This window comes from Gopherus evgoodei, chromosome 3 (assembly GCF_007399415.2).
Source record: "Gopherus evgoodei ecotype Sinaloan lineage chromosome 3, rGopEvg1_v1.p, whole genome shotgun sequence".
In the NCBI taxonomy this organism is placed as follows: Eukaryota; Metazoa; Chordata; order Testudines; family Testudinidae; genus Gopherus; species Gopherus evgoodei.
In genome coordinates, this window is record NC_044324.1 from 7,945,630 (window position 1) to 7,959,477 (window position 13,848).

Here is a 13,848-nt window from a genome sequence, read left to right on the forward strand (position 1 = left end):
GCTCAAACCCTGCAGCTATATAGTGGGGGGTGGGTCTGATTTACAGGACCATCTTGAATTTAACCTTTAGAATACCAGGAATCAGGTGATTTCCCCTCATGGTTCTCCACTGAAGGATCTAAGATGAATTATATTAGTTTTTAATACCTGTCACACTCTCTGTCCCCAAACATGATCCCCATCTCCTTCTCACCAGCAAGGGGAGACAGCCACTTGCCCGCCTCCTTAGCCCTCTCAGAGGCCCTTACTGAATGCCCTAAGACTCCATCTCACAGACTCCTGCTCCCTGCCCACCCTACAGCATTGCTGTCCCCACCTCCCTATATATTTTCCTGTGTTTGTGTGATATGTTACAGTGTTCACCAGACCTCCTTGTGCAGCTTTGAGACCCTTCTGTGGCCATACCTGGCTGTAGAGACATATCACGTATGAATTGCTAACCATCAGGCCAAGATCTTTTGTATCATTTAATAAGGGTTTGATTTTCTGCTGGAAGGTAATTAACATGAGCTTCATTCCCCTTTTTGCTTTGGCTCTTTTCAAGGTGAAATGTTGTCAGAAGGCAAAGAACAAGTAGGAGACACCTCCACTGTCCAGTGGGTCAGTGATATGGAGACCAAGCTGCTGACCTCCCTTGATTATACAGAAGGATGTATAATGCAGCTAATCAATCTCTGCACACCTCTTGTGGAAAACAGAAGGAAAAAGAGGGGGAAATCAAGTATGTGTTTCAAACATCTTGAAATAAGAAAAGGAAAGGAATTAATATTTCTGATTAATTTGGACGAACAGAGATCTGATGGATATGTAGCCAGATTTTCAAAAGTGACCTTCAGGCATGAGGCATTTCAATATGCTTTCCATCCTAGTGTACATCTTTATTGTGAGCACCCCAGTGTTTTCCCAGTCAGAGGCAAACTGAGTAGACAAGCTAGATACAGAGAGGATTATTATCCCCATTTTAAATATGGGGGACTGAGCAGTGAAGAATCTAGCCTAATGTCACTAGGGTGACCAGACAGCCAGTGTGAAAAATCAGGGTGGAGGTGGGGGGTAATAGGGGGTATATAAGAAAAAGACCCAAAAATCAGGACTGTCACTATAAAATCAGGACAGCTGGTCACCCTAAATGTCACACAGAGAGTTTGTGGCAGAGACATACATTGAACCCAGATCTTCTGAGTTTTATCCCAGAGCTTTAACCATAGGACCATCCTTCATTTCATTATAGACCTTAATTCTTTCTCCTTGTGTGTCTAACTTTCCCAGTTGTTCCCAAAACCGGCATGTGGAGAGCATGGCGAGAGAAAGTTGCACAGAAACCTCACGAAGCCCAGCCCTTGAGCCCTGAACAAATGTTAGAAGATGAATCTGTAACTTTCTCCAGGACGTCTGAGCTCCTTACCATGTTACAGGAATTTGTAGGTTCTATACGGTTCAACAAAGCAGAAGTTGTTGTTGTTAAATATATAGTGACAATGGTGGCCAATCTCACCAAAGCCTTCACTCTGCTAACCAAACAGTCCCGTGGCCTGCAAGCAAAGTATGATACCTTAGTATCCCAGGAGTCCAGGAAGCAGGAATTTCAGTGTGTGAACCTTCAAAAGGAAGTACAGGTGCTTAATGAAAAAAAGGCATCCTTGGAGGCTCGAGTCCAAAGCATTGAACACGAATACAAGATGCTTTTCATAGAAAATGAAGCAATACAAAAAGAACTGCACAAGGTGAAGGAAAAAGCAGCAGTAAAGATAGAACTGTCTTTAAGAGACATGAAATCTGGGGCCAGGGCTTCTTATGAAAGGAAATCCCAGGAAGATGATAAACATGTGAGTAGGGAAAAGGTTGCAAATCTGTCAGCTGAAAAGCTGTCATGGAAATCCCAGGCAGATCTTGCTAAATCCCTCAGTAGGAAAAGAGAGGCAAAGGTACCAGATAAAAAGCAGCTTCAGAGACCATTGGTAGAGAAAACAGAAGACACCAGTGACAAACAAGATGCAAAGCTTCTAGATAAAAAGCCAGCACTGAAAGCCTCAGTAGAGAGAGGTGAAGGCACCAATGACAAACAGAAAGCCCTGGTAGAGAGAACTCAAGACACTGTTGTCAAATGGGACGCAGTCATCCCAGTGGAAAAACAAGAAGAGACTTCAGAAGACCTGGCTGGAAGACAGCATGAACAACCTCTGGACAGTGAGCAAACAGAGGCTGCTGACAAATGGGATGTGAACCTCCTGGGTGGAACCCAGGAAGTTGTTGAAGATGTCACTGGTGAGTGGCATAAGATCCTACCAGATGAAGATGAGCTCAAGGCTGACAGTGAAGAAGAAATTGAAAGGCTTCCATCCCCAACAGAACTCCCATACCCAGGGGTATCTAGGAAAGGAAAGCAGAGGAGGAAGAAGGAAAGCCTGTACACTGAGGAGACATGTACAATAATGCCTCAGAGCCCTATCAGCAGAAGCATGCTGGACTCATCCACTGCACTGTATGGATTTAATTCAGCTCTCCTGGGTTATCTAGAGCAGAAGATGGAGAAGCTATGGAAATGTCCCTCTCCTGGGAAGAGACAAGCAGAGAGGATGCTGCCCAAGGACCCAGAAGCCCAAAGGCTCTACATGGCCTTGGAGAGGAAACTGGAAGAATGCTTCTCAAAAATGAAGATAAGATATTCCAGCAGCTTAGAGGAACAGAAGCTTCCAAGGAGCCTGGAGCTGACTGAAGAGCATGATGAAGAGGCAAAGCCACCCTTAGAGGTTCTTCCTGGGATCCTCATTCCAGGGAAAGAAGTCCCTGGTTCCTCCATCCAGTTGAATGACCCTGACAGTCCCTTTTTGGAGTCCAAAGTTCCTGTGATCTCACAATGGAGACTTCCTGCAGCCCTGTTGAAGGAACCTAATATCTCAGCACATTTTCAATTTCCCAAGCAATGGCAGCAGCAATGGCAGCAACAGCAGCAGGAGAAATGGCAGGAGGAGGAACAGGAATGGTTTAAGAAGATACAGAAGCAGCAGCAGTATCAGGTGCAATGGCAGTCACCACAGCCTGAGGAGCAGCTCCAGCAGCAGCTGCAAGGGGTAAAGGAGAAGGTAGATCCGCTGCAGCAGGAAGAGCATCAGTTTGAGGAGCTGCAGCCACAGCAGGAGCCACTGCAGGAAGGGCAGAAAGAGAAGCACAAGCAGTGGAAGAAGCAGCTGGAGGAACAAGCAGAGGAGCAGAGTCTGAGGCAGCAGCAGCAGAGGCTATATCAGCAGTGGCAGGAAGAGCAGCAGAAAAATCATGAGGCGCAGCAGAGGCTGTGGCGGCAGCAGGAGGAGGTGCAGAGACTGTGGCGGCAGCAGCAGGAAGAGCGTCAGAGGCTGTGGCAGCAGCATGGGGAGGAGCAGCGGGAGCAGCAGAAATTGTGGCAGCAGAAGGAGCAAGAGCATGAGCAGCAGGCAAGGTACTGGCAGCAGCAGGTGGAGGAGCATGAGGAGCAGCTGCATCTGTGGCAGCAGGAGCAGGAAGAACATGACCTTCACCTGAGCCAGTGGCAGCAGCAGGAGGTGAAGCAGCAGGAGCAGGAAAAGCACTGGCAGCAGCAGGTGGAGGAGCATGAGAAGCAGCGGCAGCTGTGGCAGCAGGAGCAGGAAGAACATGACCTTCACCTGAGCCAGTGGCAGCAGCAGGAGGTGAAGCAGCAGGAGCAGGAAAAGCACTGGCAGCAGCAGGTGGAGGAGCATGAGAAACAGCGGCTGCTGTGGCAGCAGGAGCAAGAAGAACATGACCTTCACCTGAGCCAGTGGCAGCAGCAGGAGGTGAAGCAGCAGGAGCAGGAGAGGCTATGGCTACAGCAGTTGCATGAACAGCAAAAGCTGCTGCAAAAACAGATACAGCAGGAGCAGTACCTAATCGCAAAGCCTAAACCAGTTCCCAGGAGCAGAGAACCTGGGACCCTGGAACACTTGACAAAACAGACCCCACTAAGGCCAGGGAGAGAGATTGCAAAGGAAGAGGTCCTACTGTGTGAATATTTCAAGGCTTCTACCCAGCAAATGGTTCCCACTCAGAGCAAAGTATCCCTGCACTCTCAAGCTCAGTCTACTGAGGAGACTAACTGGCTCCCGACGCTGGCTCAGAAGACCAAAGGGAAGAGCTTGGTGCCCTCCAGTATGTCAGAGAAGCGATACTGGGTGGATGTGGAGGCTCAGAGGGAGAACTTGGTGCTGCTGGGCCAGGCGACCCAGAAGTGCAGACTACCCCCACACCTGCACATGCAGGCGAAGGAAGTTATCACTGAGACCCTGCACACTGATGTTGAGAGGCTGGCTCTCCTCTTCCACAAATACATTTCCTTCTGCCACCTCCAGCATGTCAGGTACCAACATATGCAGACTACTGTTATCCATGTGGGGCCAAATCCTTGCTAAGGACCTGTTCCTGCTGCCATCAAAGCCAATGTGAGCCTGTCCATTGAGTTTAATGGGAGCAGGACTTTGCTCAGTCTTTACACAGGCAAAATTCCTATTGAAGCCAATGGTACAAATCCTGAGGGCCTTACTCAGACCACAGGCCTTGTGGCAGTTGGGGAATAAGTAAGGTGCAGATACACCTAGTTCATGCTCCCTGCCTTCCCTGACATGCCACACACGCAAAAACACCCTGGAATATCCCTCTACCTGGGGCTCTGGTGAAAGGGCTCAAATAACGTCTTGCACCATCTGCACCAGGGTATTCTCCAAAGAACAGCTGCTTTGCAGCCTCTTTGTTCGGCTGTTCCTCAGGGCAGCCAGGATGGGGTCCAGTTGATCAGATCCTGACTGGTGCTAAGCATGTGTAGCATCCATTAAAGTCTGCTTCTATTGAGCTCAGTGGTCAAACTCTCACTGATCTCAGTCAGAACAGGATTGTGCAAAGTGTGCTCAGCATCTCTCAGGATTTGGCCCTAGCTCAGCAATAGACAGACCGTTTCCCTTACTTCTATGGCCGTTCTGGGTGGTTGGTGCCTCTTGGTATTTGTCCCATAACCAATCAGATTAGCCTATCAATTCTCTCTCTATATATATATTTTTTTAGGGTTGGAAGATAAAGTCTCAAAGCACCACAGAGGAAACTCCACATGGTCTCATCACCCAGTGATATGAGTGGGGTTTCCATGCTCCAAAATATTAGGGCTGAGATCCATTGTGCAGATCTGACAGAAAAACCTGGCCTCAATATTACAGATGGGTCAAAGCCAGAACCATTTATCCCACCCCTAATCATGAATTTTGGGAAAAAAGGTAGTGATGAACTCAAGCCACAGCCCTTGGATTTAGATTTCAAACACCCCAAAGGTCAAAAGTTTTGGATACAGGGTTGTGATCTGGACCATCTCTAATTAAAAGAGATGCAAACAAGGTACTGCAACATCTAGAAATTAAGATAATAGGACATTAGAAAACCTGGGATGGCTGGATGTATGGCTAGACAGAACCCTAAATCCAAAGCACCCCTCAGTTTGCATATCCTTCCCCACTCCCCTGCTAATACAACACACACCAAACGATGTAAATAGGTTCTGTTGTGGAGAAGAAATACTTCTCATAATTTAATTCCTTTTCTTTCTATTCCAAGACAAACCTTAATGTCCAGATTGGAAGCTGCCAGAGCTGTAAATGATGGTGCTGAGGTCCGGAACTTGTATACATATGTGGAGAGGGTGGATGCTTACCGGAAAAAGGTGCTACAGTGCTGGGTGGCCAAACAAAAAACAGCAGAGCAGGCACGTCGACACTGCCTTGGCAAGATGATTTCCTTGTTTGCCCAGGTTAGCTTTTGGGGCGACGTTTTCTTCTTGGTTCCCACAGATGATCCTGCTGACATCACTGGCGTAACCAAGAGAAAAGCGTGGCCCTTGGTTTTTATTGGTCACTTTTGTTTCTAAAATTAGAAATATCCAATGGCATAACAAGATAGAAAAATAGCGTGTAAGGGGCTAGGATGAAATTCTCCCCGTGCAGAAATGTCAGCGCAAGGCCTATGCCAAAGGCCCAAAGGGCATAAGTGGGACTTAAGTAGTGCATCAGCCTTGCTCTGTCTGTCTGCACAGGAGTGGATGTCACCTTTACTGATATTTCCCATCTATCCTTGAATCCTAGTCTTCCAGGGAGTGGGGAGGGTGTTGAGGATCAATTGTGGTTGCAAAGAAGAGGGCTGGTCCAGAGATTAGGGCACTAGTTTCAGACTTGGTTCAAGTCCCTGCTCGGCCACAGACTTCCTGGGTGACCTTGGGCAAGTCACTTAGCATCGCTGTGCCTCAGATACCCATTTGCAAACAGGATAATAACTACCCTACAGGGGTGCTCAGAGGACAAATACATTAAAGATTGTTAGGTGCTCAGGTACTATGGTAATGGAGGCGAGATAAATACTTCGCCTTCAATTGAAAGGAGCTGGAGAAAGGCAAAATGTTACTATGCCTGATACTGAGTAGCATGCTAACTGCCTGTAGCCTCCAGAAAAGTCAACAGGAGTTGTGGGTGCTTGGCAGCTTTCTGGGATTTGAAATAATTAATAAATCCCTGTAAAAAAGGTTAAAGTGCCACTTTCTCCTCTTTTAAATCCCTCCATAAAACCTACCTCTGCCATGATGCCTAAACATCACTGTCACCTGGCGAACTGAGGCTTCTGCTTTTATTTTATGCTAACCTTTGTTTTATTGTTCCCTCATCTCATCAAATCCACTCCCCATCCCATTTGTCTGCTGTGTCCACTTGTTGCATCCTAATAGCTAGATTGTGAGCTCTCTGGGGCAGGGATTGTCTGTTTGGTACTGGCCTATAATTACTATATTATCTCTACTAGTCTTTTACTAATGATTACGAACTCCAATCCTTATGGTCTTACTCAAACTCCTACTGGCAGAGGATTTAGATGTTGTTGTTGTTATTATTATTTATTATTACCAGTGTACAGATTAATTGCACCTGGTTCTCCTCTCCCCTAATCCAGTTTTACCCCTGGTAGCCCTTTTGATTTCAGTCAGGTTATTTCTGAATGTGAGTGAGAGAAAGGAAGGGGAAGCACTGGCAGCAGGACGACAGCTTCTTTTCTTTTTGTTCCATTAGCTCCGACTGAGTGCTGAACTCCACCTCAACAGCCCATCCCCACTCGTAATCAAAGCAGTGGATGAAATGAAGGAGTTCCCGTCCTCAGCCCATGCTAGATCCAAATCCCTTGGCTATCCAAGCCCCCTGGCAAGTGTGAAGAAAGTCAGAGACTTTATGCATCCAGCTGGAGTCAGGTATATGGGAGTCTGGAAATGTTCAAGGCAGCCCTTATTAACACACCTTGCCTTGCTACAGCCCCAAATTGTGGTCTGATGCTCAGGTCCTCTTTATGGTCCTGATCCTGTGAGGTGCTGGTTGCCTCCTCTAAGAGGCTGAGCACCTACAACTCTCACTGACTTTTGAGAGTGATCAACTTCTACCAGGATCAAGCCCCAAGAGCCCCAGCATTCGACTTGTCCTCTCCCCCTTTTCACTGTCTCCCTCTTTCAAGACCTCCAGCCAGAGTAAGACATACCCTGTGTTCCCATGTTGGCTGTTTCAGCTTTTTCCCTTCCTCTCTGTACTTGCTCTGTGGCTACGCAGAGGACTTCAGTCTCCAGGGCTGCCAACCACCTTTTGAAGCCCAATCCTGCTGAGCACCCTCAATTGCTACTGAGCCAAGTCCTGTCATTGACTCAAGCAAACTCCCTTTGGAGTCTAATCCTGAGAGGCACTTCTCACTTCCATCTCCCACTGAAGTTCTTAGAACACTGGACCACTTATGTAGGTGCTTAAATATGGGTTTAAATGCCTTGTTTGTACATTCTGGGTCGAGTCAGGAGCCCATGGCTTGGCCCATCACATTTATTACTGTGTTAATAGGTTTGTAGCTGAGTAGTTTTTATTGCTTCCAAATGACTGCGTTCTTGTTCTCTTGCAGTGAACAGGTTTGTGGCCAGATAGAGTCAGTGTGGAGGACCGATGTCATCTCTCACAGTTTTCCTATTGTTCCAAAACCCCCTGTGTCACTGGTCTGGTCCCAGGCTGGTTTCCCAGATATCCCTAGATTTCTGGAACTGGATGTGAGCTCACTTAGGAGCAAACCCCTTAAGTCTCTGCAGACACGGTAAGCAGCCTTACATTTTATTTTACCTTAGTCTGCAGGACGAACCATGTTATAATAATATGACCGTGTCAGTCTCTAATTTCCTCTTTCCAAAGACCTCACCAAGCTTTGCAAATATTAATGAGTTAAACTTCCAGGTGAGTTAGGGAAACATCTGTATTCCCATTTTACAGATGCGGAAAATGAGGCACAGAGGGAAAAGCAAGTCAGTATCAGAACCTGAAATAGAACCCAGCTCTTGTGATGCCCATCCAGGTGCTCTAACCATTAGACCATCCTACACCTCTCTGCATGATGAATGGGATTTCTTTTTTGACTGAAGCCACTCGGTCTCCTTGGTTTTATGCTGCAGAAAGAGCTGTATTTAAGCAGGGGCGTGGGCAAAGGAAGGTGAGAGGGCTTGTGGGGGAGGTGAGGGAGGCAGGATGCAAATGTGCTATGAGTGGAGACCAAGAAGGAGGCCAACATACTATTTTCAGGCACAACATTAGAGATGTAAGAGTTCCCTTGATACTTGCACATGGCTACACCTATCAGAGTAACCGGGAGTAATGGGAGCACACTGAACTAACAACATACCTTAGCATTACATATTAATAACAGCCCAGCTAGCTCCCCACCGCATGGCATGTGCATCCACCTCCCATCCACACCACACTGCTTGTGTTCCCCTACAGCCAGATGTCGCTCTGCCCTGCTGGTTCGGTGTGTGTTTCTCCCGTCTGCCAAAAGCCTTGGCAAAGTGCTGATGTTTCCTTCTTCCAGGAACTTCTTAGAACTTTTGCACAGCCTGTTGCTGCAGGTTCACATGCTGCTGGTGCTGGCTTCTGCTGGTGGTGCTCAAAGCTACCTGAGCAGGGGACAAGACTAATTCCTGTGAATGGGGGAGGAGCACCCCAAAATGTGATGAATTACCACATTTTTTTAGCTGAGAAAGGCAAGCCATTTGTTCCCCATGACCCTCAAGATCTAAAAAGCTTGCATGGATTAAAAGGACCAGCTATGCTCATGCAAATCCAGACAGTTGCAGGGCTCTGGGCTCCAGAACTGTCTCCTCTACAGCCAACCTGGCCTCTCTGCCTCCTTCTGTCATGGTCAATGTCACTTTGGCTTCCATGGCACTTCTGCCCCTCCCCATAGCAAGCCAAAGACCACAGGGCAAACCCCTAAGGCTAGGCAGGAATATGATTAAAAAAAACCTTTCCCCTCTCACAGACAAGTAGAGATGCTCGTTGAATCCAGGGCCAAAGCAGCAGATGATATGGGGCAAAAATGTGACCCATATGTCTCATGATTTGTGCTCACATTGCTGCCACCTTTGTCTGAGCTAGAGCTGAGTTAATCTCCCTTCCTGTCTCTCTTCATGAGTGGCCTGTAGGTGTCACTGTTTAGTCACACAAAGCTTAAAGCATCCTTGTGTTCAGAATCACACTGACTGCACCGAATTTGTATCCCCAAACTTTAACCTTGTTTAATTGCTACACACACATGCATGGAATCTCATTACATTTATTCATTTAAACTGATCTGATGATTCAAGGATACAAGGGAGTTGAGTGGAAAGTACCTCCAGAAGAAAACAGCAGAACTGGGCTCACCTTCTCCAACATTCACCAAGTGCCTTTTATCCAGACATTGTTTACAAACCGTATGGCCACCGTAGCCATAGAATCCAGTCACCTTTGAGGTGGAGGGCAGCAATCAGGCTGTACAGAATTAGGTATGGGGCTTGGGAAATATTTGGGAAACCCTGACTCTTGTGAAAAGTGCCAAGATCTTCTTGGCCCTACTCTGTTTAACATTTGTATCAATAACCTGAAAGAAAACATTAAATCATCACTGATAAAATTTGCAGATGACACCAAAATTGGAGGAGTGGTAAATAATAAAGGGGACAGGTCACTGATATAGAGTAATCAAGCTGGGCTCAAGCAAACAATATGCCTTTTAATATGGCTAAATGTAAGTGTATACATGTAGGAACAAAGAATGTAGGCCATACTTACAGGATGAAGGACTCTATCCTGAGAAGCATTGACTGAAAAAGATTTGGGGTTCATAGTGGAGATAATCAGCTAAATATGAGCTTCTAGTGTGACACTGTGGCCAAAAGAGCTAATGTGTTCATTGGGTACATAGCCAGGGGACTCCCAAGTGGCAGGAAACAGGTTATTTTGCCTCTACATATGGCACTGGTGTGACCACTGCTGGAATACTGTGTTCAGTTCTGGTGCCAGCATTACAAGAGGATGTTGATAAATTGGAGTGGGTTTAGAGAAGTGTCAGGAGTTATTAAAGGATTAGAAAACATGCTTTATAGCGATAGACTCCAGGAGCTCAATCTATTTAGCTTAACAAAGAGAAGGTTAAGAGGTGACTTGATCACAGTCTGCAAGTACCTACCTGGGGAACAAATATTTAATAATGGGCTCTTCAGTCTATCATAGAAATGTATAAAAAGATCCAGTGGTTAGAAGTTGAAGCTAGATAAATTCAGACTAGAAATAAACTGTAAATTGTTAGCAGTCAAAGTAATTAACCATTGGAGCACTTTACCAATGGTTGTGGTAGATTCTCCATCACTGACAAATTTTCAATCAAGACTAGATGTTCTTCTAAGAGAGATGCTGTAGAAATTATTTTGGGGAAGTTCTCTTGCCTGTGTTACACAGGAGATCAGACTAGATGACCAAAATGGTCCCTTTTGGCCTTGGAATCTATGAATCTATAATGTCCATACAGAGCAGGCAGTATCCATGGATTCAAGGCTTCCTCTGAAAGCTCCCCACATAGTGAAGTGTATGATAGCCAGGTCACCTGCCTTGGAAGGGGCCTGCAGAGTCCTTTGGTGTTGGAATCCATCATTCTAGTTATTTCAATGTTGATGCTCATATTACAAAACTGTGGATAAACTTTCTGAGGGTAATGAGAGTATCAGTCTAGTGGGACTGGGAATGAATCTTACCAGTTGCAAGAGGCAAACACAGTAGAAAAACAGACATGCCTAGCTCTTATGCTCAGATCTCACTGACATTCTGCATACCCAGCTAGAGGGGCAGAGGGAAGTGGTGCTTCTTTGGTGGGTTTTACAGGGCAAGAAATCTGAGGCTTTTCTCCGTTAGAGGTTCACACACTGGTAGAGCAGGAAAGGATCCCACAAACTGGAGGGCAAACTGGGAGGGACTGAGGAGTTATTTGGGAATTATTTGGATTTTGTGCTGGGGAAAGATGCAGATGCTGAATATGCATTTCAGGACCAGTTTTTTTTATATATATACACACACAAACCGCTACCTCCCCCCAGCCCCGCCCCTCAGTGCTTGGCCTGTCTGTGAATATTGCCTGCAATTATCATAAATTCTCAGTGGGGGCAGGACCTGAGTTACAGTGAGTTGAGTAATCAAAGTCCATTTGAGTGATTAGTTTCCTGCCAGGCTGTGGGCTCCAGCTGGCACAGTTCAGTGGAAGTTTCACTGACCACTGTCTCTAAGACATGTGCATAAGAATGAGAGAGAAGCAAATTTAAGTGAAATAAAAACAGCACAAAAAATGATAGCAAAATATGCAGACCATGTCAAATATTATTGTCTGGCTCTGTCATGGCATCCAGCGGACACCAAGGGGATTTCTGACTGAGTGTGACCTTAGATTGTCAAGGTGGGTGAGGTAATATCTTTTATTGGACCAGCTTCTGTTGATGAAAGAGACAAGCCCTCAAGCTACACAGAGCTCTTTGTCAAGTCTGGGAAAGGTTCTAAGAGTGTGCTAGCTAAATACAAGATTGAATAGATAGTTTAGTATAACTAGTTAGCACATGTTTTAAGGGACCGTTCACAGTGAACTGTAGGATTTGGCTCTGTGAGATTAAACTACCTTTCAGAGCTTGATTTGCTGTGACATTTGAGGTGCGTCTTTACAGCCCATGACTGTCTCCCAGCCTGGGTCTCATGCTAGCGCTCTAAAAAAAGCTGTGTAGACAACAGTACTTTGAAGTTGTGGCTCAGGCTCTGAAGCTCACCTCTCTCCCTAGGCTTCAGAGCTTCAGGCCATGGCTACACTGGTGCTTTACAGTGCTGCCACTTTCACGCTCAGGGGTGTGAAAAAAACACCCCCCTGAGCGCTGCAAAGCGCCAGTGTAAACAGTGCCACAGTGCTGGGAGCACGGCTCCCAGCGCTGCAAGCTACACCCGTAGAGGATGTGGAGTACGTGCAGCGCTGGGAGAGTTCTCTCCCAGCGCTGGCGCTGCGACCACACTCGCACTTCAAAGCGCTGCCGCGGCAGCGCTTTGAAGTTTCAAGTGTAGCCATAACTAGCTTCTGCCCAAGCCACAGTTTCAAAGCACTCCTACACAGCTGTTTTTAGAGCGCTATTGTGAGCCCCTTAACCCATGTCTGTTGACTTGAGCTGAGAGGCTCGCTTCCACAGGGTGTGTAGATATATCCTCAGTGATGCTGTGTACCTAATGGCTACAGCCTTGGATTGGGATCCTGTTCTGTGTTCTAATTTAGTGTGCACACCAGATGTAATAAGGCTTATCACTTTTCATCTTCAAGGCACTTTGCAAACATTAACCTATTAATCCTCACACACCCGCTGTGTGGTAGTTAAGTATTATCCCCGTTTTACAGATCTGTCTTTGTCCACAGAATCTGTTCATGAATTTCTAGTGCACCCTCTACCACAGTGTCAAGGTATCAAAATAATGAAGAAACAGAGTCAAGAGAGGTTACAGCCTGATTTTCAGAAATGCTGAGCACCCGTAACTCCAGCTGAACCTGCAGGTGCTCAGCATTTCTGAAAATCAACCCCTAAGTATCTAAGGGCGTTGATGTCAGCACTAGGATTAGACATCACCATTTCCTAATGTCCAGGCCTTCACTCTGACCATTAGACCATCCCATAGTATTTAAAGGCCTGACTCTGTAAGGTGCTGAGTGTTCTTAGCTCCCAAATAAACCAGTGGGTGTTGCAGTCAATCAGCACTTTTTAGGATTGGTCCTTTTGTTTGTAGATATCAGTCACTAATGCCCCTAGTTCTTACATACATACAATCCCATTGACTTTAAATGCAGCAGGTATGCAGGACTGGTCTCTGCATAACTATTAACTAATTAGTATTTTGTAAGAATAAGCCTGTCTTTTTTTGTCTTTTTTTTTCTTTTTAGAGTCCAGAACCTTCCCAGATGGAAAACATATGGACACATCTAAAAACTCATGTAAATATAGGATAGTCCAGATGCAGTTTAATGCACAACAGAAATTTATGTGGAAAGCAAATAAAGTATATTTTTGTGTTTATTTCATGGCCATGTGCCTTTACTGTAAGACTGCAGTTTATGTTCCACTCTGTTGAGGCTGGGATTGTCAAAGGCTCCTAAGGGAGTTCCATTGAATTCTCAACTTCCGTTGAACTCCAGTCCTTCCACTGAATTTCTGTTCCTGCTCAGAAATGTGCCCCTCCATCCCTCTGGGCCTTCTCTTATTAGCTGAATAAGGGGCTGCAACAGAAACAATTGCACCTTCTGCCCATGTGTGTTATAGAGCAAAATTCATGTGCACTATATACTAAAATCAAGAGGTTATATAGTGAAGGGGACTGAATGGAAAGGTGAAAAGTTGTGCTTTTCAGGCAAGCATTAGCTTGATATAAATTTGGGCTGGATTATAGCAAGCTTTATCTCATTTTGGTGGATTGAGGTGACAGATAAGGGGAGGAA

At 45.9% G+C, this 13,848-nt stretch overlaps 1 protein-coding gene across 4 annotated transcripts in view; it reads left to right on the forward strand.

Moving 5' to 3' along the window:
- Positions 1-13,848, forward strand: part of FAM186A (family with sequence similarity 186 member A) — a 28,915-nt gene that overhangs the window by 5,024 nt on the left and 10,043 nt on the right. For 3 of the 4 annotated variants that reach the window (XM_030554909.1, XM_030554908.1, XM_030554906.1), the window contains exons 3-8: positions 545-721; positions 1,270-4,351; positions 5,590-5,782; positions 7,083-7,258; positions 7,945-8,130; positions 13,297-13,648. In XM_030554909.1, coding sequence (XP_030410769.1) covers positions 545-721; positions 1,270-4,351; positions 5,590-5,782; positions 7,083-7,258; positions 7,945-8,130; positions 13,297-13,339 — 3,857 coding nt within the window. In that variant the 3' untranslated portion in view covers positions 13,340-13,648. Of the gene's footprint in view, positions 1-544; positions 722-1,269; positions 4,352-5,589; positions 5,783-7,082; positions 7,259-7,944; positions 8,131-13,296; positions 13,649-13,848 lie in introns of those variants that run through there. The other variant, XM_030554907.1, reaches the window with a different exon arrangement.